This window comes from Arthrobotrys flagrans, assembly GCF_004000055.1.
Source record: "Arthrobotrys flagrans strain CBS H-5679 chromosome Unknown unitig_0, whole genome shotgun sequence".
In the NCBI taxonomy this organism is placed as follows: Eukaryota; Fungi; Ascomycota; class Orbiliomycetes; order Orbiliales; family Orbiliaceae; genus Arthrobotrys; species Arthrobotrys flagrans.
Genome location: NW_027137550.1, coordinates 4,966,106 through 4,984,649, shown reverse-complemented (window position 1 = coordinate 4,984,649; position 18,544 = coordinate 4,966,106). Strand labels below are relative to the sequence as shown.

The 18,544-nt window shown below is 47.8% G+C and overlaps 6 protein-coding genes across 6 annotated transcripts; 4 read left to right on the top strand and 2 right to left on the bottom strand.

The window, feature by feature from the left end:
- Positions 1 to 110: 110 nt before the first annotated feature.
- On the top strand, positions 111 to 1,931 carry DFL_004487 (uncharacterized protein; the record flags this gene model as incomplete). Its single annotated transcript, XM_067633588.1, has 2 exons — positions 111 to 429; positions 505 to 1,931. The coding sequence occupies 2 exons, from the start codon at positions 111 to 113 to the stop codon at positions 1,929 to 1,931; spliced, it is 1,746 nt and encodes a 581-aa protein (XP_067491742.1).
- A 1,075-nt stretch (positions 1,932 to 3,006) lies between these two features.
- Positions 3,007 to 4,876, bottom strand: DFL_004486 (uncharacterized protein; the record flags this gene model as incomplete). Its single annotated transcript, XM_067633587.1, has 2 exons — positions 3,007 to 4,485; positions 4,592 to 4,876. 2 exons carry the CDS (start codon positions 4,874 to 4,876, stop codon positions 3,007 to 3,009), a joined length of 1,764 nt encoding a protein of 587 aa, XP_067491741.1.
- An 858-nt stretch (positions 4,877 to 5,734) lies between these two features.
- On the top strand, positions 5,735 to 6,896 carry DFL_004485 (uncharacterized protein; the record flags this gene model as incomplete). Its single annotated transcript, XM_067633586.1, has 2 exons — positions 5,735 to 6,242; positions 6,301 to 6,896. The coding sequence occupies 2 exons, from the start codon at positions 5,735 to 5,737 to the stop codon at positions 6,894 to 6,896; spliced, it is 1,104 nt and encodes a 367-aa protein (XP_067491740.1).
- Positions 6,897 to 7,813: 917 nt separating this feature from the next.
- DFL_004484 (uncharacterized protein) lies at positions 7,814 to 9,246 on the top strand (the record flags this gene model as incomplete). Its single annotated transcript, XM_067633585.1, has 2 exons — positions 7,814 to 8,699; positions 8,762 to 9,246. 2 exons carry the CDS (start codon positions 7,814 to 7,816, stop codon positions 9,244 to 9,246), a joined length of 1,371 nt encoding a protein of 456 aa, XP_067491739.1.
- A 628-nt stretch (positions 9,247 to 9,874) lies between these two features.
- DFL_004483 (uncharacterized protein) lies at positions 9,875 to 13,784 on the top strand (the record flags this gene model as incomplete). The annotated part of the gene is made up of 9 exons (XM_067633584.1): positions 9,875 to 10,153; positions 10,252 to 10,369; positions 10,434 to 10,757; positions 10,816 to 11,332; positions 11,552 to 11,690; positions 12,042 to 12,094; positions 12,177 to 13,340; positions 13,408 to 13,564; positions 13,623 to 13,784. 9 exons carry the CDS (start codon positions 9,875 to 9,877, stop codon positions 13,782 to 13,784), a joined length of 2,913 nt encoding a protein of 970 aa, XP_067491738.1.
- A 356-nt stretch (positions 13,785 to 14,140) lies between these two features.
- DFL_004482 (uncharacterized protein) lies at positions 14,141 to 15,487 on the bottom strand (the record flags this gene model as incomplete). The annotated part of the gene is made up of 1 exon (XM_067633583.1): positions 14,141 to 15,487. One exon carries the CDS (start codon positions 15,485 to 15,487, stop codon positions 14,141 to 14,143), a length of 1,347 nt encoding a protein of 448 aa, XP_067491737.1.
- Positions 15,488 to 18,544: the final 3,057 nt, after the last annotated feature.

The following is an 18,544-nucleotide window of genomic DNA, read 5'->3' as shown; positions in this document are numbered from 1 at the left end:
AATATCCTTCCCCAGATCTACTCTAATCCGACGACATCCCACCTTACATCCTATTCCGGGGCCGCTCACCGTACGTCGACATCTTGCCCGACCAATACGTCCCTCCGACAATGAATAGGCTACCCACAGATGTTTTGCGGGAGGTCTTAGACCAACTTGACCCCGAGTATACCGACGTCACCTCCCGGATGAAATTCTGGACACCCCGGAAGAATGATATCGGAAGCCAAACCGTTATAGCGGACCTTCGGCAGTTTCGGCTGGTTTGTAAACGCTTCGCAGACCTTGGGGCACAGTATCTATTCCGCACGATAGCGCATCGATATAACAGCAAGAGCTTCAAACGACTGAGCGATCTCGCAGACCATCCGGTTTTTGCGACCCATGTTAAGAAATTCATATACCTCATGCCATACTTCTACGTCCAAGGTAGGCCCTAGTATTCCACTTCGTTCATGTGCTATCGCCGTGCACTTTTGGTCAGCCGCTAAGAATGTGTTGTAGGTGCAAAGGATTTCACGGAGTTCAAACGTGACTTTGACGACTTCGATATGCAAGTTGGATCATATTCGGCTATATTCCAGGAACCACTACACTGCCTTGAGGTTTTCGAAGAGCAGCGACATCTGATGAACTCTGGAGACGACCTTAGAGTTTTAAAGAAGGCTATGAAATCGTTCCGATCTTTGCAGCAAGTTCAAATCTTATCTGTGCTTGGGGAGAAGGACAGCAAGCTTCTGGATTTAGCGGAAAATTACGATGAATGGGATTACGTTGATTGCAAATGGATACCTGCTTGCCAGCATGCTGTTGACACGATGTTACAGGCTTTGGACTACGGTCGACCGCCGGTGTATTCCTTTGTATCGCCCAGGATGAATCCTCAGAGCCTGCTATCTTTGAGCCCCGAAGTTCAAGAACTCGGCCTGTCAACCTGGAGCCAGCTTACTTATCTCAAACTCAACTTTAACCACATGTCCGATAGAGACTGGTACCATACACAATTGGAAAACAAGATCCATATGCTCTCCCAATTCTTTAAAAACCTTTTCCACGCTGCGCAGAATCTAACAGAGCTGCATATCGGGTTCTTCCCAGCCTCTCCGCTACGGTTACAACTGGAGGAGGTCTTCCACGGTGCTATCTGGCCAAAACTACGAATATTCGGAATTGAAAGCTGGAGGTTGACGTCTGAAGAAATCATCAACAAAGTCAACGCACATGCGCACACACTCCGCGGAATCCGATTGGCCAGCATATATCTCAAGGAAGACTCATACTGGAAGGATATAGTCATTGCGTTGAAAGCTCTTGATCTGGAATGGCTGTCTCTCGATAACGTCGGCTACGAAAAGGAATTCGACTCGCGGACGCCATCGATACAGCAGTTTAATTTCCCGGACGGGCACGACGATGCGGATGACGAGGAGAGTCATATGACCGGAATGACGGGCAGATCGGGGGCATCTAGCAGCTTCGACTTAGGTTTTAATATTTCATTAGACGGCCAAAGCAACGCCGGCAGCAGAATGAGTGATCACCATAGTTCGGCTGGAGACAGTTCGGCACATTCCCGGAGCACGCATTCTCGTTCTTCGACTAGTAGGGGTGGCAGGGGTCATGAAACTAACAGTCCTACCACAAGTCACTCGCTGAACAGCATGGATATGGCAGGTCCCTCCAGTGCAAACGGATCAAGTAGCCAGAATGGGGATGTGCATTTAATACCTGTTGGGGTGGTGGAACGACCCGGATTGAACGGCATGGGGGTTAAGATTCCTAAGGATCCGTTTGAAGACCTTGAATGGAATCTAAATATTGATTTAGAGGATAACGGGGTTAATGTCAGAGAGCTGCAGATGGTTCATTGGGAGAGGTGGGTTGTTGGAAGAGATGTGTATACTGGGAAGAAGTATTTCCGGGATCTGTGACAAGAAATAACGACAGGTACAACAAAAAACGACAACGGCAAACCATTTTTTTACCTTCGGATAATAGTATTATCAACAATAAAAAATCTTATAATGGTGGTTTTTTGATCATTCTTGCTTTTTCGCATTCTATTGTTCTCTCTGTTCGGATGGTTTTTTTTTTGCTCTTTCTCATATTGCTATACTGCGACGCGATTTCCTAGCCTGGCCGGCATCGGTTCTACGAGTTATGCAAGTCACATTCCCCCTCCCTCGATGACCTACTATACCCTTACTATACTCCATTTCACGATACCTAGCATCCTGTCGTTACCGCGGTACAAGTAATGTTGAATTTACAAGTATTTTTTTTCTCTTTCTTTTATGCATGCCACGATCAAATCATATAGGTTGCTTGATGCTTCCTTCATTTCCCCCCCCCCCCCTATTCTTTGAAATTTCTTCACACGGTTCGCATTATTTCAATAACCGGTGTCTGATACCGTTCTTTCGTTATACATGTTTCATCTATCTTTTCCTCCTTTAAATCTTATACTCTAATTTCTTTGCAGGATAAGCTCTGGTATAGGCACTACTAGCTAAGAGTGTGATTTTAAATTTGTATACGCCTGCAGATTTGTTTTTGTTTCCGAGCTTCGATAGCGCTCTGACCAGACACAGCTATAGCTAAGTACCCAGGTAAGTACTCAGTTGTGGTCTCTTTCAACATTCGCTTCAAATTGTACACATATACATTATGTTGGTATTACTTGGATACATGGCTCTTCAGTATTTAGATATCTGCTTGGATTGATCCGGTGTATTAATGTCGAGAAGATTAATTGTAGATACTCAGATGTCAAAGGCACGTTGGGGCTTTCCTCGTCTTGATGATACATACCGTACCGTCTAGCCTAGCACTCGTCGCCTACGCCCTGCGGTAAACATTTAGTACCCATTTAACTAACGCTATACGTTGTACGATCTCATCCTAAAACGACCGAACCAAAAGAACTACAGAATCTACTATATAACTACATTGAAAAAAAAAAAATAATAAAAACGAACTCCCAATGAAGCCAACTCCATACGTACCCTACGCACCACCCCTCGCCTTCTTCCTCTCCGCAATAATCCTCTTCACCTCTCTAAACACCCCTAACACCAACGGTACGCTTACCGGTCCCAAAAGTGGTAAATATACCGCTAGTTTATGTTCATCGGGGAAGTATACCTGCGCCACCATGGTTCTTTCAAAGAAAGCCTTTTCGGCTTCTTCCTGTGCTATTCTTCCCATTTCTAATGCTTTTACGAAACTGCCTTTTCGGAGTTCTTCGCATGCGAGAGAGAGGTGGCGGATGCTATCTTGAACGCTGTCGCTTACTGTTGTGGGAATTGAGATTGAAGGGAGGGCGTTGACGAGGCGTTGTAAGGAGCCCAGGGTGGATGAAGCCGAGACTAGAACTTCCGCTGAACGTTGGCGGGTTAAGGAATCCAGCCTTATGGGTAGGGATGCAGGGTGCGGTGGAGCACCCAGTAAAGCGAGAAGATGGGTTGCAAAAGTTTCAAGAACGGGTTTTAAAGTTGGGTTGGAGAGATGTTCGAGATGAGATGCCGAGTGGTCGAGGTTTAGAATTGTAACACCGCCCCATTGCGGAAGGAGGAAGGAGTTTGAATGAGACGCCGAGGGGATTGTTAGTGGTGAGACTGAAGGGTGGGGGATGTAAAGGATGAAATTGAGGTTTGGATCGTTGGAGATGGAGGCGAGTGGCCATTCGGCGGAGTTGATGAAGCTGGAGAGGTCTTCTTTTTTTAGAGTCCAGGATTGGGATTCGCCGTCGTAGGTTGGGGTTACGCTGGAGGAGATGGAGGCGTAGTATTGGACTTGGGTGGAGATTGTGAAGTTTGAGATCGGGGAGAGGGCTGATAGGAGGGGGGTTAGGTATTGGGAGATGGCGGATTCGATGTCCCAGGAGGCGGGGAGAGATGTGGCGGTGAATAGGGAGAAGGTTATGTGGTAACTTGAGGAGTATTTTACGACCCTTGACATGCGACGGTTTATGTCTGCGGTTGCGGCACGGGGTTTTGGGGGTGTCTTCTTGTCGCGGCCTTCGTCAGCGCTTTGTGAAGAAAGGGCATTGAGGGATCCGGGATTGCTGGTCTGTGGTAGTAAGAGATATTCGATCAATTCTTGTTCCTGCCTGAAAAGAACTTCGAGAGTTTCGGCGACGAATTTGGAGAGTCCAGCAGAGACACTAGATTGAGAAGATGACGAGGGAGGCGGATAGTGGATATCGACGATTCTTGACGAACTTTGAACGATATGGTTATAGCCGTTCTGGCTATCAGGTATCAGACGTAGCAAACAAGCTACATTCCCGTCCCTGTCAGACTTGGAATCATCCTCCGATTCCGCCTTCTTCGCGGCTAGTCTTAATCGTAAATGGTGGGGCTTGTGCGCGGCGAAGTCGTTCGCGTCGTCTAAGGCATGCTGAACGGTCTTCAATAGGTTTTCGGCGTCTGGTAAAGACGGAGCTTCAACCTCCACGAGCAGAGGGAATTCGGTCTTGCACAACTGTTTCCTCAGATATCAGCGTCCTGTTGTTCTATATCACCCCCTGCCACACCTATACTATTCGTTGTACACAATAGATCGTAGACCATGGCGATGGTAGCCGTACCTTTCCTTCAGACCAATTCTGCATCTCCTGCATCGGCAATGGTGCACGGTATATCGTCGTCGTCGCATGCCATAGCGGCAGCCCCAGGAATATAGCAATCATCCAAACCGATATCAGCACCCATAACCGTGTCCGTATTGTTTCCGGCCGCTCAGGAGGCGGTTGTTTAAACGTGGCTGCTAAGTCTCCCGTCGAATCGTCGGCGCCCCTGTCCACAAACCCTGCCGGCAGGATGGAATCGTCATCTTGAGGAAGCTTCTTCGGCTGGGACCCGTCCTTGTCCATGGTGATGTTTTGCAGAAGTTCCCGGTATCTTCTGCGTCGAGAGTCCGCGTCGTCCTCCATTAATCGTACTTGGTTGTGGTGTATGTACGACTGAATGGAGGCGCCCTTTTCGGACATCGAGCCGAGACGTCCGTTCCAACACAAACACCCCTCCTCGTCGCGAGCTTGTATTCGACCCGAGGTGAAGGGATTTATATTATAACGCGGGTGTCAGGTACTTTGGAAGAAGTCTCTTCTTCGGTGGCATGTTCGTCTATGCAGCTCGATAATTAATTTCCTGCAGGCTGTTCGAATCTTTAATACTTCTCCGTCCAATCGGTCAAGATTCTTCCGATACTTGAACAGTCCCGTCGAACACAATCCGAACAAATGTCCTCACAGCGCAGTCCGAACCTTTCGAACCAGATACAAAGACCGGGGTGTACACACACACCATGGTAGCGTGTGGGTGGAAGCGGTAGAAGAATGAAAGAAACACGGACCAATCAAGGACGGCCGGTGGATAAATTGCAAATCGTTCGGGTTCATGACGTCCATGCGCACACACTGGCTCCACACTTTTTCTACGCCGTTGAATCAACCGACCTTAGCTGGTTCAGGGTGGTTCTAACTGGAAGGATATAAGGCCCTGTCCATCTCCCCCCGGATTCTTTGACTGGAGAATCCTGCCCGCCGTTTGTTTCATTCATGGCGGTGGCATGCGGGGTATCATAAAACCGAATAAAGTCGTCGCGTTAAATCTAAATATTAAATTATAGCAGGAATTGATATTCCAAGCACATTTTCTTCGATCGGCCAATTTTCCAGCTGTGTTTGTCGATATCAGCATATTGAATACCGACCTCGGACGGATTAAACATGGCGACCCGAAACCTGTTATTTTTACGGACCATCCCGACATCTCTCGGTGAACTCCAAGCCGCAATCACCCAAGGAATGCTCTTTTCCTCATCTTCTATCACATCGATCGAACATCTTGATATTGCTATAACCCTTCCTACATCTTTCGGCACCACAATTTCCAGACGCCGTACATTCTACCAAGTATCGAATATCGTCAACAGAGTCTACACTTTCACAGAAGGTATCAACGATGCTATAGACGTTAACGTCATTCTTCTTCGCGAAGACTACGATGTTTGCGGTGGGGTTATAAGACACTGGAGTGATCTCAGAAGGTTGAATGAAGTTGGACGGTGGTCAAATATTCTATGGGTTGAAGACGCAGATGATCTTTTTGGACCAAATTGCAAGAATGTTGTGCCGTTACAAATTGAGCATGAAAGTGTTAATGAGAGGTGGTGGGAGAATCATTCCGATGAGATGGAGACATTGGCCGAAAGAGAGGAACATAAAGTATCTTGTGGTAAGCTTTTGGTATATCTTCAAGTTGGCAGCTTGATTGCTGACCATTAGAATTCCAGTCGGAGGAACATTCGACTACCTCCACGCAGGACATAAACTACTCCTTACAATGACAGCATACATGATCCCCTCCGACGCACCCTCGCCAAAAATAATAGTCGGCCTTACCGGTGCCGAACTTCTCAAAAATAAGAAACATAAGGAATACGTCACATCATGGGAAACCAGATGCGAAGCTACGGTATCCTTCTTACGGGGCGTCGTTGGCGACACTCGTCCTGTCGCTTTCCATTCAAAGGAAGATGCAGAGATGGAATTGGAAAGTGATTTACCGACTTCATCACGAATAAAACGATTTGAACTCTCGTCTCCGGTTGGGAAAGATCCGATTACGGTGGAGATGCATGAAATTCAAGACGCATTCGGACCGACTATAACTATGGAGGAGGTCAGTTGTTTGGTGGTTAGTGAGGAGACCAGAGCGGGCGGGAAGCTGATAAATGACAAGAGGCGGGATTTGGGGTGGAGTGAATTGGAAGTGTTTACCGTGGGATTGGTTGGCGGGGATGGAACCGTGGCGACGAAACTTAGTAGCACTGAAATGAGGCGGCGGAGGGCTGAGAAAGCCGATGTCCTCAAGGGATTTAGATCTTGAAATTACCGTTTTTTCTGATAGATGACCGGTTGGAAGCTCTAAAGATCTCAGAGGCGTTTGCGCGATTGTAGGACCACTGGCTATTGGTTTTTTAGGTGCTTGTGGGTAGTGTCTGGTATCTTTTTTGCGCATCTACATGCCTTGATACTATCAAAAGAATTGATTTTCAATACTATACCATATGCGTGCTAGCTGGGCATCGATAACACTGTAGGCATAGCTATACGTCAACCACACTCTCAATCAGACATGATATGGTAATACCATTGGCGAACCAAACTATATACTGCTCGCATTACATGGCTTTGCATACTAAGAAACCTACCAATCGGACTAACAGGAATCCGAGGTTTCGTGACGAGTCTAAGTCTGAAACGGAGAACCTCCAGCACACTGGGCACATGTTTCAACATGCAACATCGGACAACACGACCCCATTTGTGCCTTTGCAGAATGTAAAAAATACTGCAAAATGATGAAAACGAACATGGTATTTTCGAATCACCCGAGGCTTATACGATGTATGAATACAACTGTGTATGAAACTTCGTCGGTGTTTCAAATGACCACTGTCGCTTGAAGTCTCGAATGATCTTTCCGTACCATCTCGGAAAATTGTTTCCGGCGCATGCGGATACCTCCACCGTGGAGCTCTGCTTTCTTGGCTGTTATATATATATACTCCGATCCCGTACCTATGACGAAGTCTAGGGTAGCGGATATTGTATCGATCTTCAATCCACAAAAATTTTCGGGCAGGGCCCTTTCGATATTGATATTATCACGCCGGTCGTGACTTCCTTTCTTTCACTCTTTCTTTTTCCTTTTCTTTTTTCGATTTATTGATCTAAATATTATATTTGAAAAAACCATTGCTGGCGATAGAACAGCCGTATCTGATCCTGATAACCCCCAAAATGAAGTACTCACTCCTCATCTCGACTTCAATCCTCCTCGGTACCTTCTCTACAACCCTCGCCGCACCCGTAAACCCAATCGCAGCATCCTCGGACGACACGGACGAATACATCGTCGTCCTGGCCCCGACCGAAAAGCGTCCGTGGGGTCAAGTATTCACAGATATGGGCTACAACATGACGTCCCGCGCCCACTCGATCTCCGTAAACAAGCACACGTTCGGTACGAACTACGGCGACCTCCGTACGTTTGGCAAGGAATTCCGAGCCTTTACGACTCACATGAAAAGCACGGATGCTGCTAGTCTAGCTTCGCTTCCTAATGTTCTATCTATCGAAAAGGATGTGAAGTGGACTGTTAAAGTACAGCGTTATAACGATACGTCGTTCGGAACTCATAGTTTGAAGGATGACAAATGGAGCTTTCCCGTTGTGAAACGACAGCAACAGGATCAATTAGGCCAAGTTGTACAACAAAGCACCGCCCCATGGAACCTTGCCCGCATCTCCACCGCCCAACCCTTAACCTCAAACGGTAGACAGGTAATCGACCTAAAATTCAACTACCAATTCGAAAGATCTTCCGGGCTAGGCGTGGATGTATACATGCTTGATTCTGGTATCAACACCGAACATGCGGACTTTGGAGGTCGAGCAAAGATGGTGTTTACGGCTTTTGGAAATGATGCTACGGATGGACACGGACATGGGACCCATACGGCGGGGACGGTGGGGTCTACTACCTTCGGAGTCGCGAAGAATGTGAATTTATTGGGGGTCAAGGTGCTGGATACGCAGAATGGGGGGTCGTTGTCGAATTTTGTCGCTGGAGTGGATTTTGCGCTGTCGTCGCATTTGCAGAGGAGGGGGCAGCCGGGGTTTAAAGGTTCGTTTTTCGATTCTATAAATTTCCGTCTCTTCAGGTGATGAGGCTAATCGATGTGATAGGTTCAATCATTAACATGTCCCTCGGCGGCCCCGGCTTCGCCCAACCCCTTTTCGAAGCCCTCCAAAGAGCCACCCAAGCTGGGATGCACGTAGCAGTAGCCGGCGGCAACGATAACACCGACTCCTGTCAATTCTCTCCCGCCCAATTCTCGCAACTTCTACCAATAATCAACGTCGGTGCCACCAACGTCGTGGATCAAAGATGGGAACAATCAAACTTTGGAAAATGCATTGACATCTATGCGCCTGGGGATGGAATTGTCAGTACTTCCAATAAGGGGCCGCAGGCCATGGAACCTATGTCGGGGACTTCGATGGCCTGTCCGGCCGTGGCGGGGGCGATGGCGGTGGAGTTGTTCAAGAATCCGGGGTTGGATCCGGCCAGTTTAAAGAAGTTGATTGTGGGGAAGGCGTTGAATGGGGTTTTAACAGGAGTTTCTGGGCAGAACGCGCTGTTGAATAATGGGTTACGGGCAGTTGGTTAATGTATTTTCTCCTGTCAATGCTAGATTATTTTGCTTGTAGATTTACAATGTTGCATTTTGTAGAGCTCATATCGGTAGCATTTAATATAACGAAGTTATGAACGTTGACTTCTCGCGTGGCATACGGACCCCAATTGATGTTCCGTCAAAAACGCTCTCGAGCCACCTTTATTGTCAACTAGACCACTTGATTCATCCGCGAGACACGATAGAATAATTATCAATCTTGATATCCGCAAACAGACCTGGGATGGAATTTAAGAGAAATACCAGCTGCGGTTGCATTGCTAAGATACCGTGCCACAGAACCCTGCACCCCTCGGCTCAGAACTCGCATGGCTGTTCCCATCTCGAACCTAAAATTTGTAAAAGTAATGGCTCCGTAACCTTTCGGTCTTCGAACGATTAATTATGCAAGTTTCCGCCTTCTTTATGGGAATACGTAATTAATTGCATTCCCCTGTGCGACGTTGTTACCCGTTGGCAAATAAGCTAAGCAAGTTTCCCATCCTATAAGAACCCGGCTTCAACGCCAACCAGCTTGCCTTAGTCCAAAGCTTTAATTCAAAACGATTGATATCACCACTGTTGCTTCCTCCCATTCGCCACTTCTTCTTCTTCTTCCAAAATGCGTACCCCAGAAACACGAACCCTCGCCACCCTTGTCGAATCCATAGACTGCAGAAACGACGACATAAACCTATCTCTAGGCTTAAAACCCGGAGATTTCGAAAAAATCAACTGTCAGAGTTGGATCGAACTCAGCATACCCGACGACGTGGGTGCCACAGTCGAAATACCGTTTGTAACGCCCAATCGGTTTCCGAATAACGGCCCACCATCGGTGTTGGTGACTATCAACGGCCGGTATGCAGGAGATTCAGGGGTGCAGATGGATACCGGGTCGGTGGGTGGTGCTCCTAACAAAAACAACACATTTCTTTTTCGATTTTTATATTTATTTGAAGGATTTTTGTGGCTGACTGGTTTATTTGGTTGTCGTAGACGGGGATAACGATTGGGAAAGGAACGTGGGTTGAGTGGTTTAATGGGGATTGGAGCGAGGCGGTGAAGTACGAACGAGGGTGGAAGTTTTTATCTTCATCGAAGAAATTATACTCCGGTAAGCTTGGCGGGGGAGTATTTACACCGATGATACTCTTGACTGATGGTATATATATCAAAAGGACACTGGGTCCCCACGACATTAACATTCCACGGCAAAGCAGCAGACGGTACGCTCACCGACTTGCTAAAAGCCGTAGTACCGGTTCTAGTCTTCGACACATACTACATCTGTCCCAAATTCACAAACGACCAGGGATCGGTGTGTACCGCTCCAACGGACCAAAAGAGTGGGAATGTAACGGGTTTGTACATGGGCGTCGGATTCGGTAGGGAACAGGATGGGATGGTCATGTGCACGCCAGATAAGAATCCGCTCTTAAACGTATACGAAGTGAATGGTCGGAATGTGGCGGGACGGAATAATCCTAATAAATATCATCTCGGTTTGTATTTCCCTTCTCATTACTCACCGTCCGTGCAAAGTATTCATATTCGATATAGGCTACATCGTCCGCTCCAACTCCCTCATCTGGGGCCTAACCTCAACAAACATAAACAACTTCCGCTGGCTATCCCTCCAAAAACAACCAAACGCAACAGACTACCGCGACTGGGCAATGGCCACCCTCCAAGTCTCCGTCAACGACGGAAAATTCCGCAGCGGCTCCCTCCTGGCCGACACAGGCGTCACACAAATGTACCTATCATCGCCCGACGTACCGATCCCCATCCCACCTTCTTATAAAATAAACTTGAAGGTTCCGGATGTTCAGGGTTCGTTAGCGGGGTACGTGGTTACGGCGAAGAGGGTGGGGAATAATGCTACTGCGGAGTCGTCGATAGAGGGCACGGCGCCGGCGTATGTTGGGGCGACGAATACCGCGGGGATTGTTAGCGGGCCCGGTGGGGGGGTTTACGAACGGGTGTTTGTGAATACGGGGAGTAGGTTTTGGAATGGGTTCGAGGCGGCGTTTGATGCCGCGGGAGGGCATTGGGGGGTTTCGAAGAAGACGAGTTCGTGAGTATATATACCATGCGCACTGAAGTTTTGGAGGGCATACGGGTTTGGGTTTTGTGAGGATGCGGAGCCTATCGTCTTCACGACTTGTAGCATATCGGCGAAGGAGTTATAAGTGACACATCAATTGGAATATTTCCAAGCTATATACCGAACGAATTTGCGAACCTACTCCGTCGCCTGTGATGTTTAAACTTGGATATTAACCGCATCCCATAGCCCGCGCATGCGTTTAATCCCAATGGATATTATGTCATCTCAACTCTCGTCGGAGTTCTTGATCTGGATTCATACGGATGCGAACATAGCCAAAGTTATACCATACGATATTAATAGGAATTTCTTGTTAAAAAGGAATGTAATCGGATTTAATGACTGCGCTATACCTCGCTACCGTCCGTGACAAGTAAGATACCCTAGACCGAGAGCGTGCAGGAATTATGTATATTTGGTGTAACATCCGCCAGGAACAGCCGTCGATAACCTTGTTTGCCCTCCGTCCCCAAAAAAAACCTTGCAAAGTCTCCGACCGAGAGAATTCAGCCGACAAGGCCCCGCGCTCCTCCCCTGCAAAAAACCCATACCCGCCGGTAAACCGCTGCCTTTGCTCCGGACCTGCGTTTCAAGAAATAGTGACTCATACCTCTCCTCGTCTTCCATCCGTCTTGAAGCTTTGGGTATAAAGTTAAAAGCTTCGCGATCTCTACAGCTTTTGTCCTCGGTCGCATTGTTTTCGGTTCGCCGCGGTAGACCCCTCCTTCGGTAACGACCCACCCCCACCGACATCTATCGATAAAGACGACGGGAAGTGAGTTCTGGGCCGCTAACAAACGTCGATTGACAGTCGCATCATGACGACCCCTCCGGTACACCTGCCTCTCAGCGAGGCAGCTCGGGGAGCAGCCCGTATCAGAACCTCATTCGCCGACTCCGTCCGACCCGAAGCCGCCAAAGCCATAGCCAACGAATGGGCACCCTCGTCCTGGCAATCGAAGCCGATCAAGCAAGAAGTCATCTACCCCGACCAAGCCGCTTTCGAAAAGGCGCTCTCGAAGCTCGAGTCGTTGCCAATGATCGTCCACCCTACCGAAATCAACAAGTTAAAATCCAGCTTGAAGGATGTCTGTGAGGGCAAGGCGTTCTTGCTCCAAGGCGGAGACTGTGCCGAACTGTTCGACTACTGCACCGAATCACAAATCGATGCCAAGATCGCGCTTCTTTTGCAAATGTCGTTGGTTCTCATCCACGGTCTCCGTCTTCCCGTCGTCCGTATCGGTCGTATCGCCGGTCAATTCGCAAAACCCCGTTCGTCACCCACGGAAATCGTAAACGGCAAGGAGATCCCTTCGTTCCGAGGCGATAACATCAACGGCTTCGATCCAAGCGAACGTACTCCCGAGCCCTCCCGTCTCGTCCAAGCGTACTTCCACTCCTCGACCACCCTGAACTACATCCGAACCCGTCTCGGCGCTGGATATGCCGACCTGCACCATCCGTTCAATTGGTCGCTATCTCACATTCAAGACTCCGAAGTCAAAGCCAAGTATCTAAAGACGGTGGAAGCTCTTACCGACAGTCTGAGCTTTATGAAAACGATCGGTGCGGATACCGCCAGCTCGTTGCGTGGCGTCGATTTCTATACTAGCCATGAAGGCCTACTTCTTGAGTACGAACAGAGCTTCACGAGGAAATGGGCTCCCACGCCGGGTGTTAACGGTGGGCAGGAAGGGTGGTATAATACTTCCGCACATTTCGTTTGGATTGGAGATCGGACGAGACAGTTGGATGGTGCGCATGTTGAGTATTTCAGAGGGATCGAGAATCCGATTGGGATTAAAGTCGGGCCGTCATTCAAGGAGGAGGAATTTGGAAAGTTGTTGGATATTGTCAATCCTAGGAGGGAGGCCGGGAAGGTTACGTTGATTACTAGATACGGATGTGATAAGGTTGAGAGTATTCTACCGGGGCATATCGAGGCTGTGAAGAAGACCGGTCATCCGGTTATTTGGTAGGTGGTGATGTCTGAAGCTTCGAATGAATACGGAGGGAGTACTGATTACGGGGGGTCTTGGTAGGCAATGCGACCCGATGCACGGAAACACGAGATCATCGCCCGGAACCGGCTTGAAAACACGACAGTACTCGTCGATTATGTCGGAGATCCTATCCGCGTTGAAGATTCATAAGGAAAAGGGGACTTGGTTGGGCGGTATCCACCTGGAACTCACCGGCGTAAGTACCTTTTAATCCATCCTTTCGTACGGTCCGTCTGTACTGATAAAGAACGCAGGATAATGTCACCGAGTGCGTTGGCGGTTCGGAAGGCCTGACCGACGAGGACCTGTCCACGAACTATCAAACTTACTGCGATCCTAGACTGAACGAGAAACAAGCGTTGGATGTTGCTTTTACCATTTCGGACCATTACAGGAAGAATCCGTTTAATACGTGAGTTACGCTCGTTGCGTTCATCGCCTGGATCACATTCGTTTGTTGAGCAGGAAGGAGGAGTTTAAAACCGAGTCGGGGTGGTAGCCAGGCCACAAAAGTTTGTACTGTATTATGAGAATTCACAAGAAGAAACATGGCTTTTTGCATTGCATACTTCATGTTACGGAATAACAAAAGTTCACCGTGCATGTTAGAGTTGGGATTATGTTAAAGTTGTCTCCCTTACGGTGTTACTGCGATCGTACTGACGGAATGGTATTACGGGCTTTTGCACCCTATGTATATTATATCTAACCCTAACTGCTGAATTACAAGGTCTGCTCGGAGCTCACGACAGAGTAAAGATTACAGGATTCGCTAGTAGTAATTGCTATACCCTCCGTTGGATTGGTATTCATAGCCATCAGGCTGGTTTCCGGTATCATAGGATCCGTATTGGCCCTGGTTATTCGCCGGCTGCTGGTATCCATTGTTACCGGATTGCTGCTGTTGGCCATAGTTGGTGTTGGCCGTAGGCTGAGAGCTCGATCCATAAAGCGCAGCATTCAAGCAGACCTCCCACTTTTGATAACAGTATTCGGTTCTATAGCTCTGGTCTTGAGGGGTACGAGCGACGATGCTACCGCGCTTGAACTTTCTTCTCCCTTGCTCCTTTCTGCATTGAACGTATCCGTCGTCGCAGTGTTTACGGTTTGCATCACCGGCTCTGGATCCCGTTTGTGCTTGTGTGGTTTTCTGTGGGGTCGGAGTGCCGTAGTTTGGAGCGTTATTGTTATTATTCGGGGTTTCGTAGGTTGGAGTGGTTGGCGTGGTTCCTGCGTTATTCTTCCCGGCTGAGGGGTCGTAGCTTGGTTGTTGACCGCTGGTGGCGTAAGGGTCTTTATTCGAGTTCGGATAGATGTGTTTCCTGCCGTTGGAGCTGGCACCGGTGTTTACCATGTTGCTCGCCGTAGCTCCGATGCTGGGATCGATTTGCGGACCAGGCGGTGTGTAGCTATAAACGGCCGGATCACCTCTCTTGGTACCGACGTTAAGGCCCTGAACACCCTTTTGATAAACCTGCATGAGCGAAACACCCTGCGGGTTCGACTGAGCCGTCCCGCCCGTAATCTCGAGGTTGAAACACGTAGGGTAGAATTGAACGCCATCGTCTGAATTTGTGCTTTCGAGAGAAATCATTTCGTGACGCATGACGTAGTTCCCGCTTTTTATGTTCTTTGGCAGTTGGATGTTCCATGCGTCACCTTGTTGCATCATTAGATCTGTTGCCCAGGTATTCTTCGCGGCGTCGAGAAGGCCGGCTTCTTCGATTTTAAACCATTTGAGCGACAAATTATCAACAGCGCTGCAGTCACCGCCACATTCGGCGAGGTATGTAAGAATGGGTCCCTTGTGGGCTTCGGGCCATTGACTCCAGTGGAATGTTATTTTACTACCAGCCGGTGCGGCGGCCGTTTTTGGAGCGGGTTTGGCACCGACTTGGCAGAGCAAGGAGTTTTGGAAACGAAAGATTGCGGGCCCATCGGCGTTTTGGCCTTGCTGTGAGGCCCAGGGCTGGGTTATGCCATCCGCATATTTGCCGTTGTAGGGGTCGAAACCGGGGTAGGATTTTCCGTTGATGAGTACTTCGGAAATGAAGCCGTGGGCGGAGACCGATGCCGCCAACGAGAGGAGGGTGGCTAGGCCTGCTGTTGTAGATTTCATTTTTGTAATTGGGATGTATTCTTGGGTATAGGTGGTGATATAGGGAACGGACGTAGCTGCCTGCAGCTATGAGTGTCGTAGAGTGTAATAGAAACGAAAGCAAGGAATAATATATTAAATAAGAAAATCGGTAACCAGACCCAATAGAACAGAAGGGAATATAGAATGAACTGCTGCTGATATCAAAAATTTTCCGAAAACCAGAGGGTGCCGAACCCACGATATTTGTATTAGCCCTCCATTCGCCGGCCAGCCGTGAACTGTGGCTCGAGAAAAAAGACTAGGAATCAGCGAACGCTCGTACCAGGCCAGACCGAATTGAATCAAGGGCGTCCGGGAGGTGTCTTTCCCTGAGCCGCAGGGTATGCACTGTAGACGTAACTGCCTGCCGAAAAGGGCTGGAAGGGCTTCGAGGCTCAGAGGCTAGTCCGAGTGCGCACTGAGACTAAACCAAACTTGTTCAACGCCGTTTAGAACCGCTGGGTGGAGTTTTGTGTAACGCCCTCGAGGGTGCTTGGCATGGTATTCATGATGCTGTTTTTCCCTACTTATTTTGTTTTATTTTATTTTATTTTGTATAAAGATACCGTTATAATTGAATACAAAGAAAGGTAGTATACCGCCCTATGGATATTAACTGCGTGTACAGTTGCAGTACTTCTGTGAGGTAATGGCGGGCTTTGCGCCGGGAACCTGCATTCAAACGCTCGTTGCAGGGATCCCGAGACCGCCATGATATAATCCCTGTTACAGAGAACGGCTTGGCGCCTTTGGCACTCGTCAGATGTCTTATATTTTCTCTGAACCCGAAAACCCAGATCCAGATCTCGGTCTCCCTTTAGTTTTTCTTTTTGGCCCAGGGACCAAATTTGCGGTAGTAAGAATTAAATTTGAGGCCAGATCTAAGCTGGAGCTCCTAAAAGCGCGGGAAATAAGCTTAAAAAAAGTATCCACCTCCGGAGAAAACAAATCTAAGAAATAAGAAACAAGGGGTATCCACTCCTTTTACGAATGTTCTTGCTGTTTTTGTTGTTTTTACCCAGTCGGGTTTTACCGAAGGGATGGATCCCTTGAGCCTCAGTGATTCCTACGTCTTCTTTTGCCACAGTCATCCCTTGGTAAGTATTAATATGCATCCATGTCTTTTTTTTCGGTACTTGCGACAATGAGATTTAAAAGCGGATGGCGATAATATTTAGTTACTAGGCCGCCATCGCTTAACATGACTTCTATAGGATATGACAGGGGTAAAAGGAACTAATAATGGATGGCAGTTGGAGAGTCTAGAAATGACAGTTATTTTTCATCTTAAACCCGGACACTATTTACTTAAGAGCTTTAAACCTGCTGGCGTCAAGACGGCGGCGCCAATTCTTGGGGGAAGATAATTTAGCTCGGTTTCTTCGGAACTGTTTCAGCTCGACGGGGATTTACTCCGTATGTTCTGGTATACGCCGTCCGGTGGATGTATAAGAATCTAAGACATCGCCAGGCCAGCCATTTTGTGGCTGCGATTCTCTAACATTCCGTTGTATCCTTCCTCACTCTGAAATCAAAGCTTTCATGCTTTAGAAAACAGTTACACAGGCAGGCCCTCGTCTGACTAACCCTCAAAACCTCATAACTTCTTTCAATAATTGTACATAGCTATCAGAAACCATCACGCCTTCCTCTCGGTAGCCAATCTATCGCGAATACTAGTCTATTTAAGTAATCATACGCGATACCTGTCCACGTGGACATTCAATCTCGACGGCCAGTCATCTTCCACCTTGTTTAAACCGCTTATCCCGTCTCTTACTCCAACTCCCGCTTCGTTCATCTACTCCTCCTCAGCCCTTAAACTCGGATCACTCCCATTAATAAACCCACACCCCCTATAAACCCTTGTACCCTGAAATACTACCTTCCTCTTCTTCTCTGTACTCCCGTTAGTCTTTCCGTCCTCACAACGTGATGTCTCAGTATCATCCCCATCCTCATTCGTCGTAGTATCACCACCCGCCACGAGAGTCGTGATGTCTCGAAGTTGGCATGGAAAAATACAACAGCTCCCTTGTGTTGCCTGCCGTGACAAATGCATCCAAATCACCATGTTGCTATTTTAGCCTCCGAGTTTGTTGATTCCCTCCTACAACAATCGTGATTGAGTTACTATTAAAACGGTGTACTGAATATTTAAATTATAATTTATCGCCAGCTACGTTTTCGTGGATGTCGAATGGTTCGAGTAGGAGATCTAAAACCTGAACATCACGAGTACTCGAGAAAAACATTCAAAGACAATGAGCTTTTGAGTAATATTAAATAAAAAAAAACTTCAAAGGGTATCCAGATGGTATACCGATAACATCATCGCCTCTCAGCTAGTATTCAATATACTGTCGGCATTAAACTCCCCCGATGGCGGAATCTCAAGACCAGTACTCTGAACGCCAGTCCTAGTATGCCCCGATCCCCCATCCTCAATCCCAATATTTCCCTCCGCATACACAAAGGGACTATTTGAAGTCTGCACTTCCGCAAGCACGCTCGGTAAAGGAACAGCCATAGGACTAGACAGCACAACCTCAGGAATAACTTCGGTGTATAGGTAGCCTCTGGGTACGAGACAAATGTAGCCTCGGGAATCGGAGTTTGTGAACTAATCTCCCCGGTGCGATATTCACACCCCGTAGACCCATTCTGCGCACAATTCGAGCATCCCACTGATTCAGACATTGCTGTTGTCGTTTCTGCTGATAGTGTATAATCCGATTGATCCCAGATCCCACTTGGACCTCCTCCTCCAATATTGAAGTTTAATTTTTCTTCGTTGTAGCTCTTGTTACCGATATCAACCCCAACCGACCTATTCACAACTCCATTCTCTTGAACGTTGCACTCCCCACTCTCAACATCCCCATGATCTTTTCTATTCAAAGCTTCAATAACACAAGCACTTTTTTCTTCGAATGGCTCGGACTTTGCTAACGAATGCGACAATGGCTACGGATATTATGACTAGTTCGATAATACCAGCGATGGCGGTTATAATGGTCTTATCCTTTTGTCCAA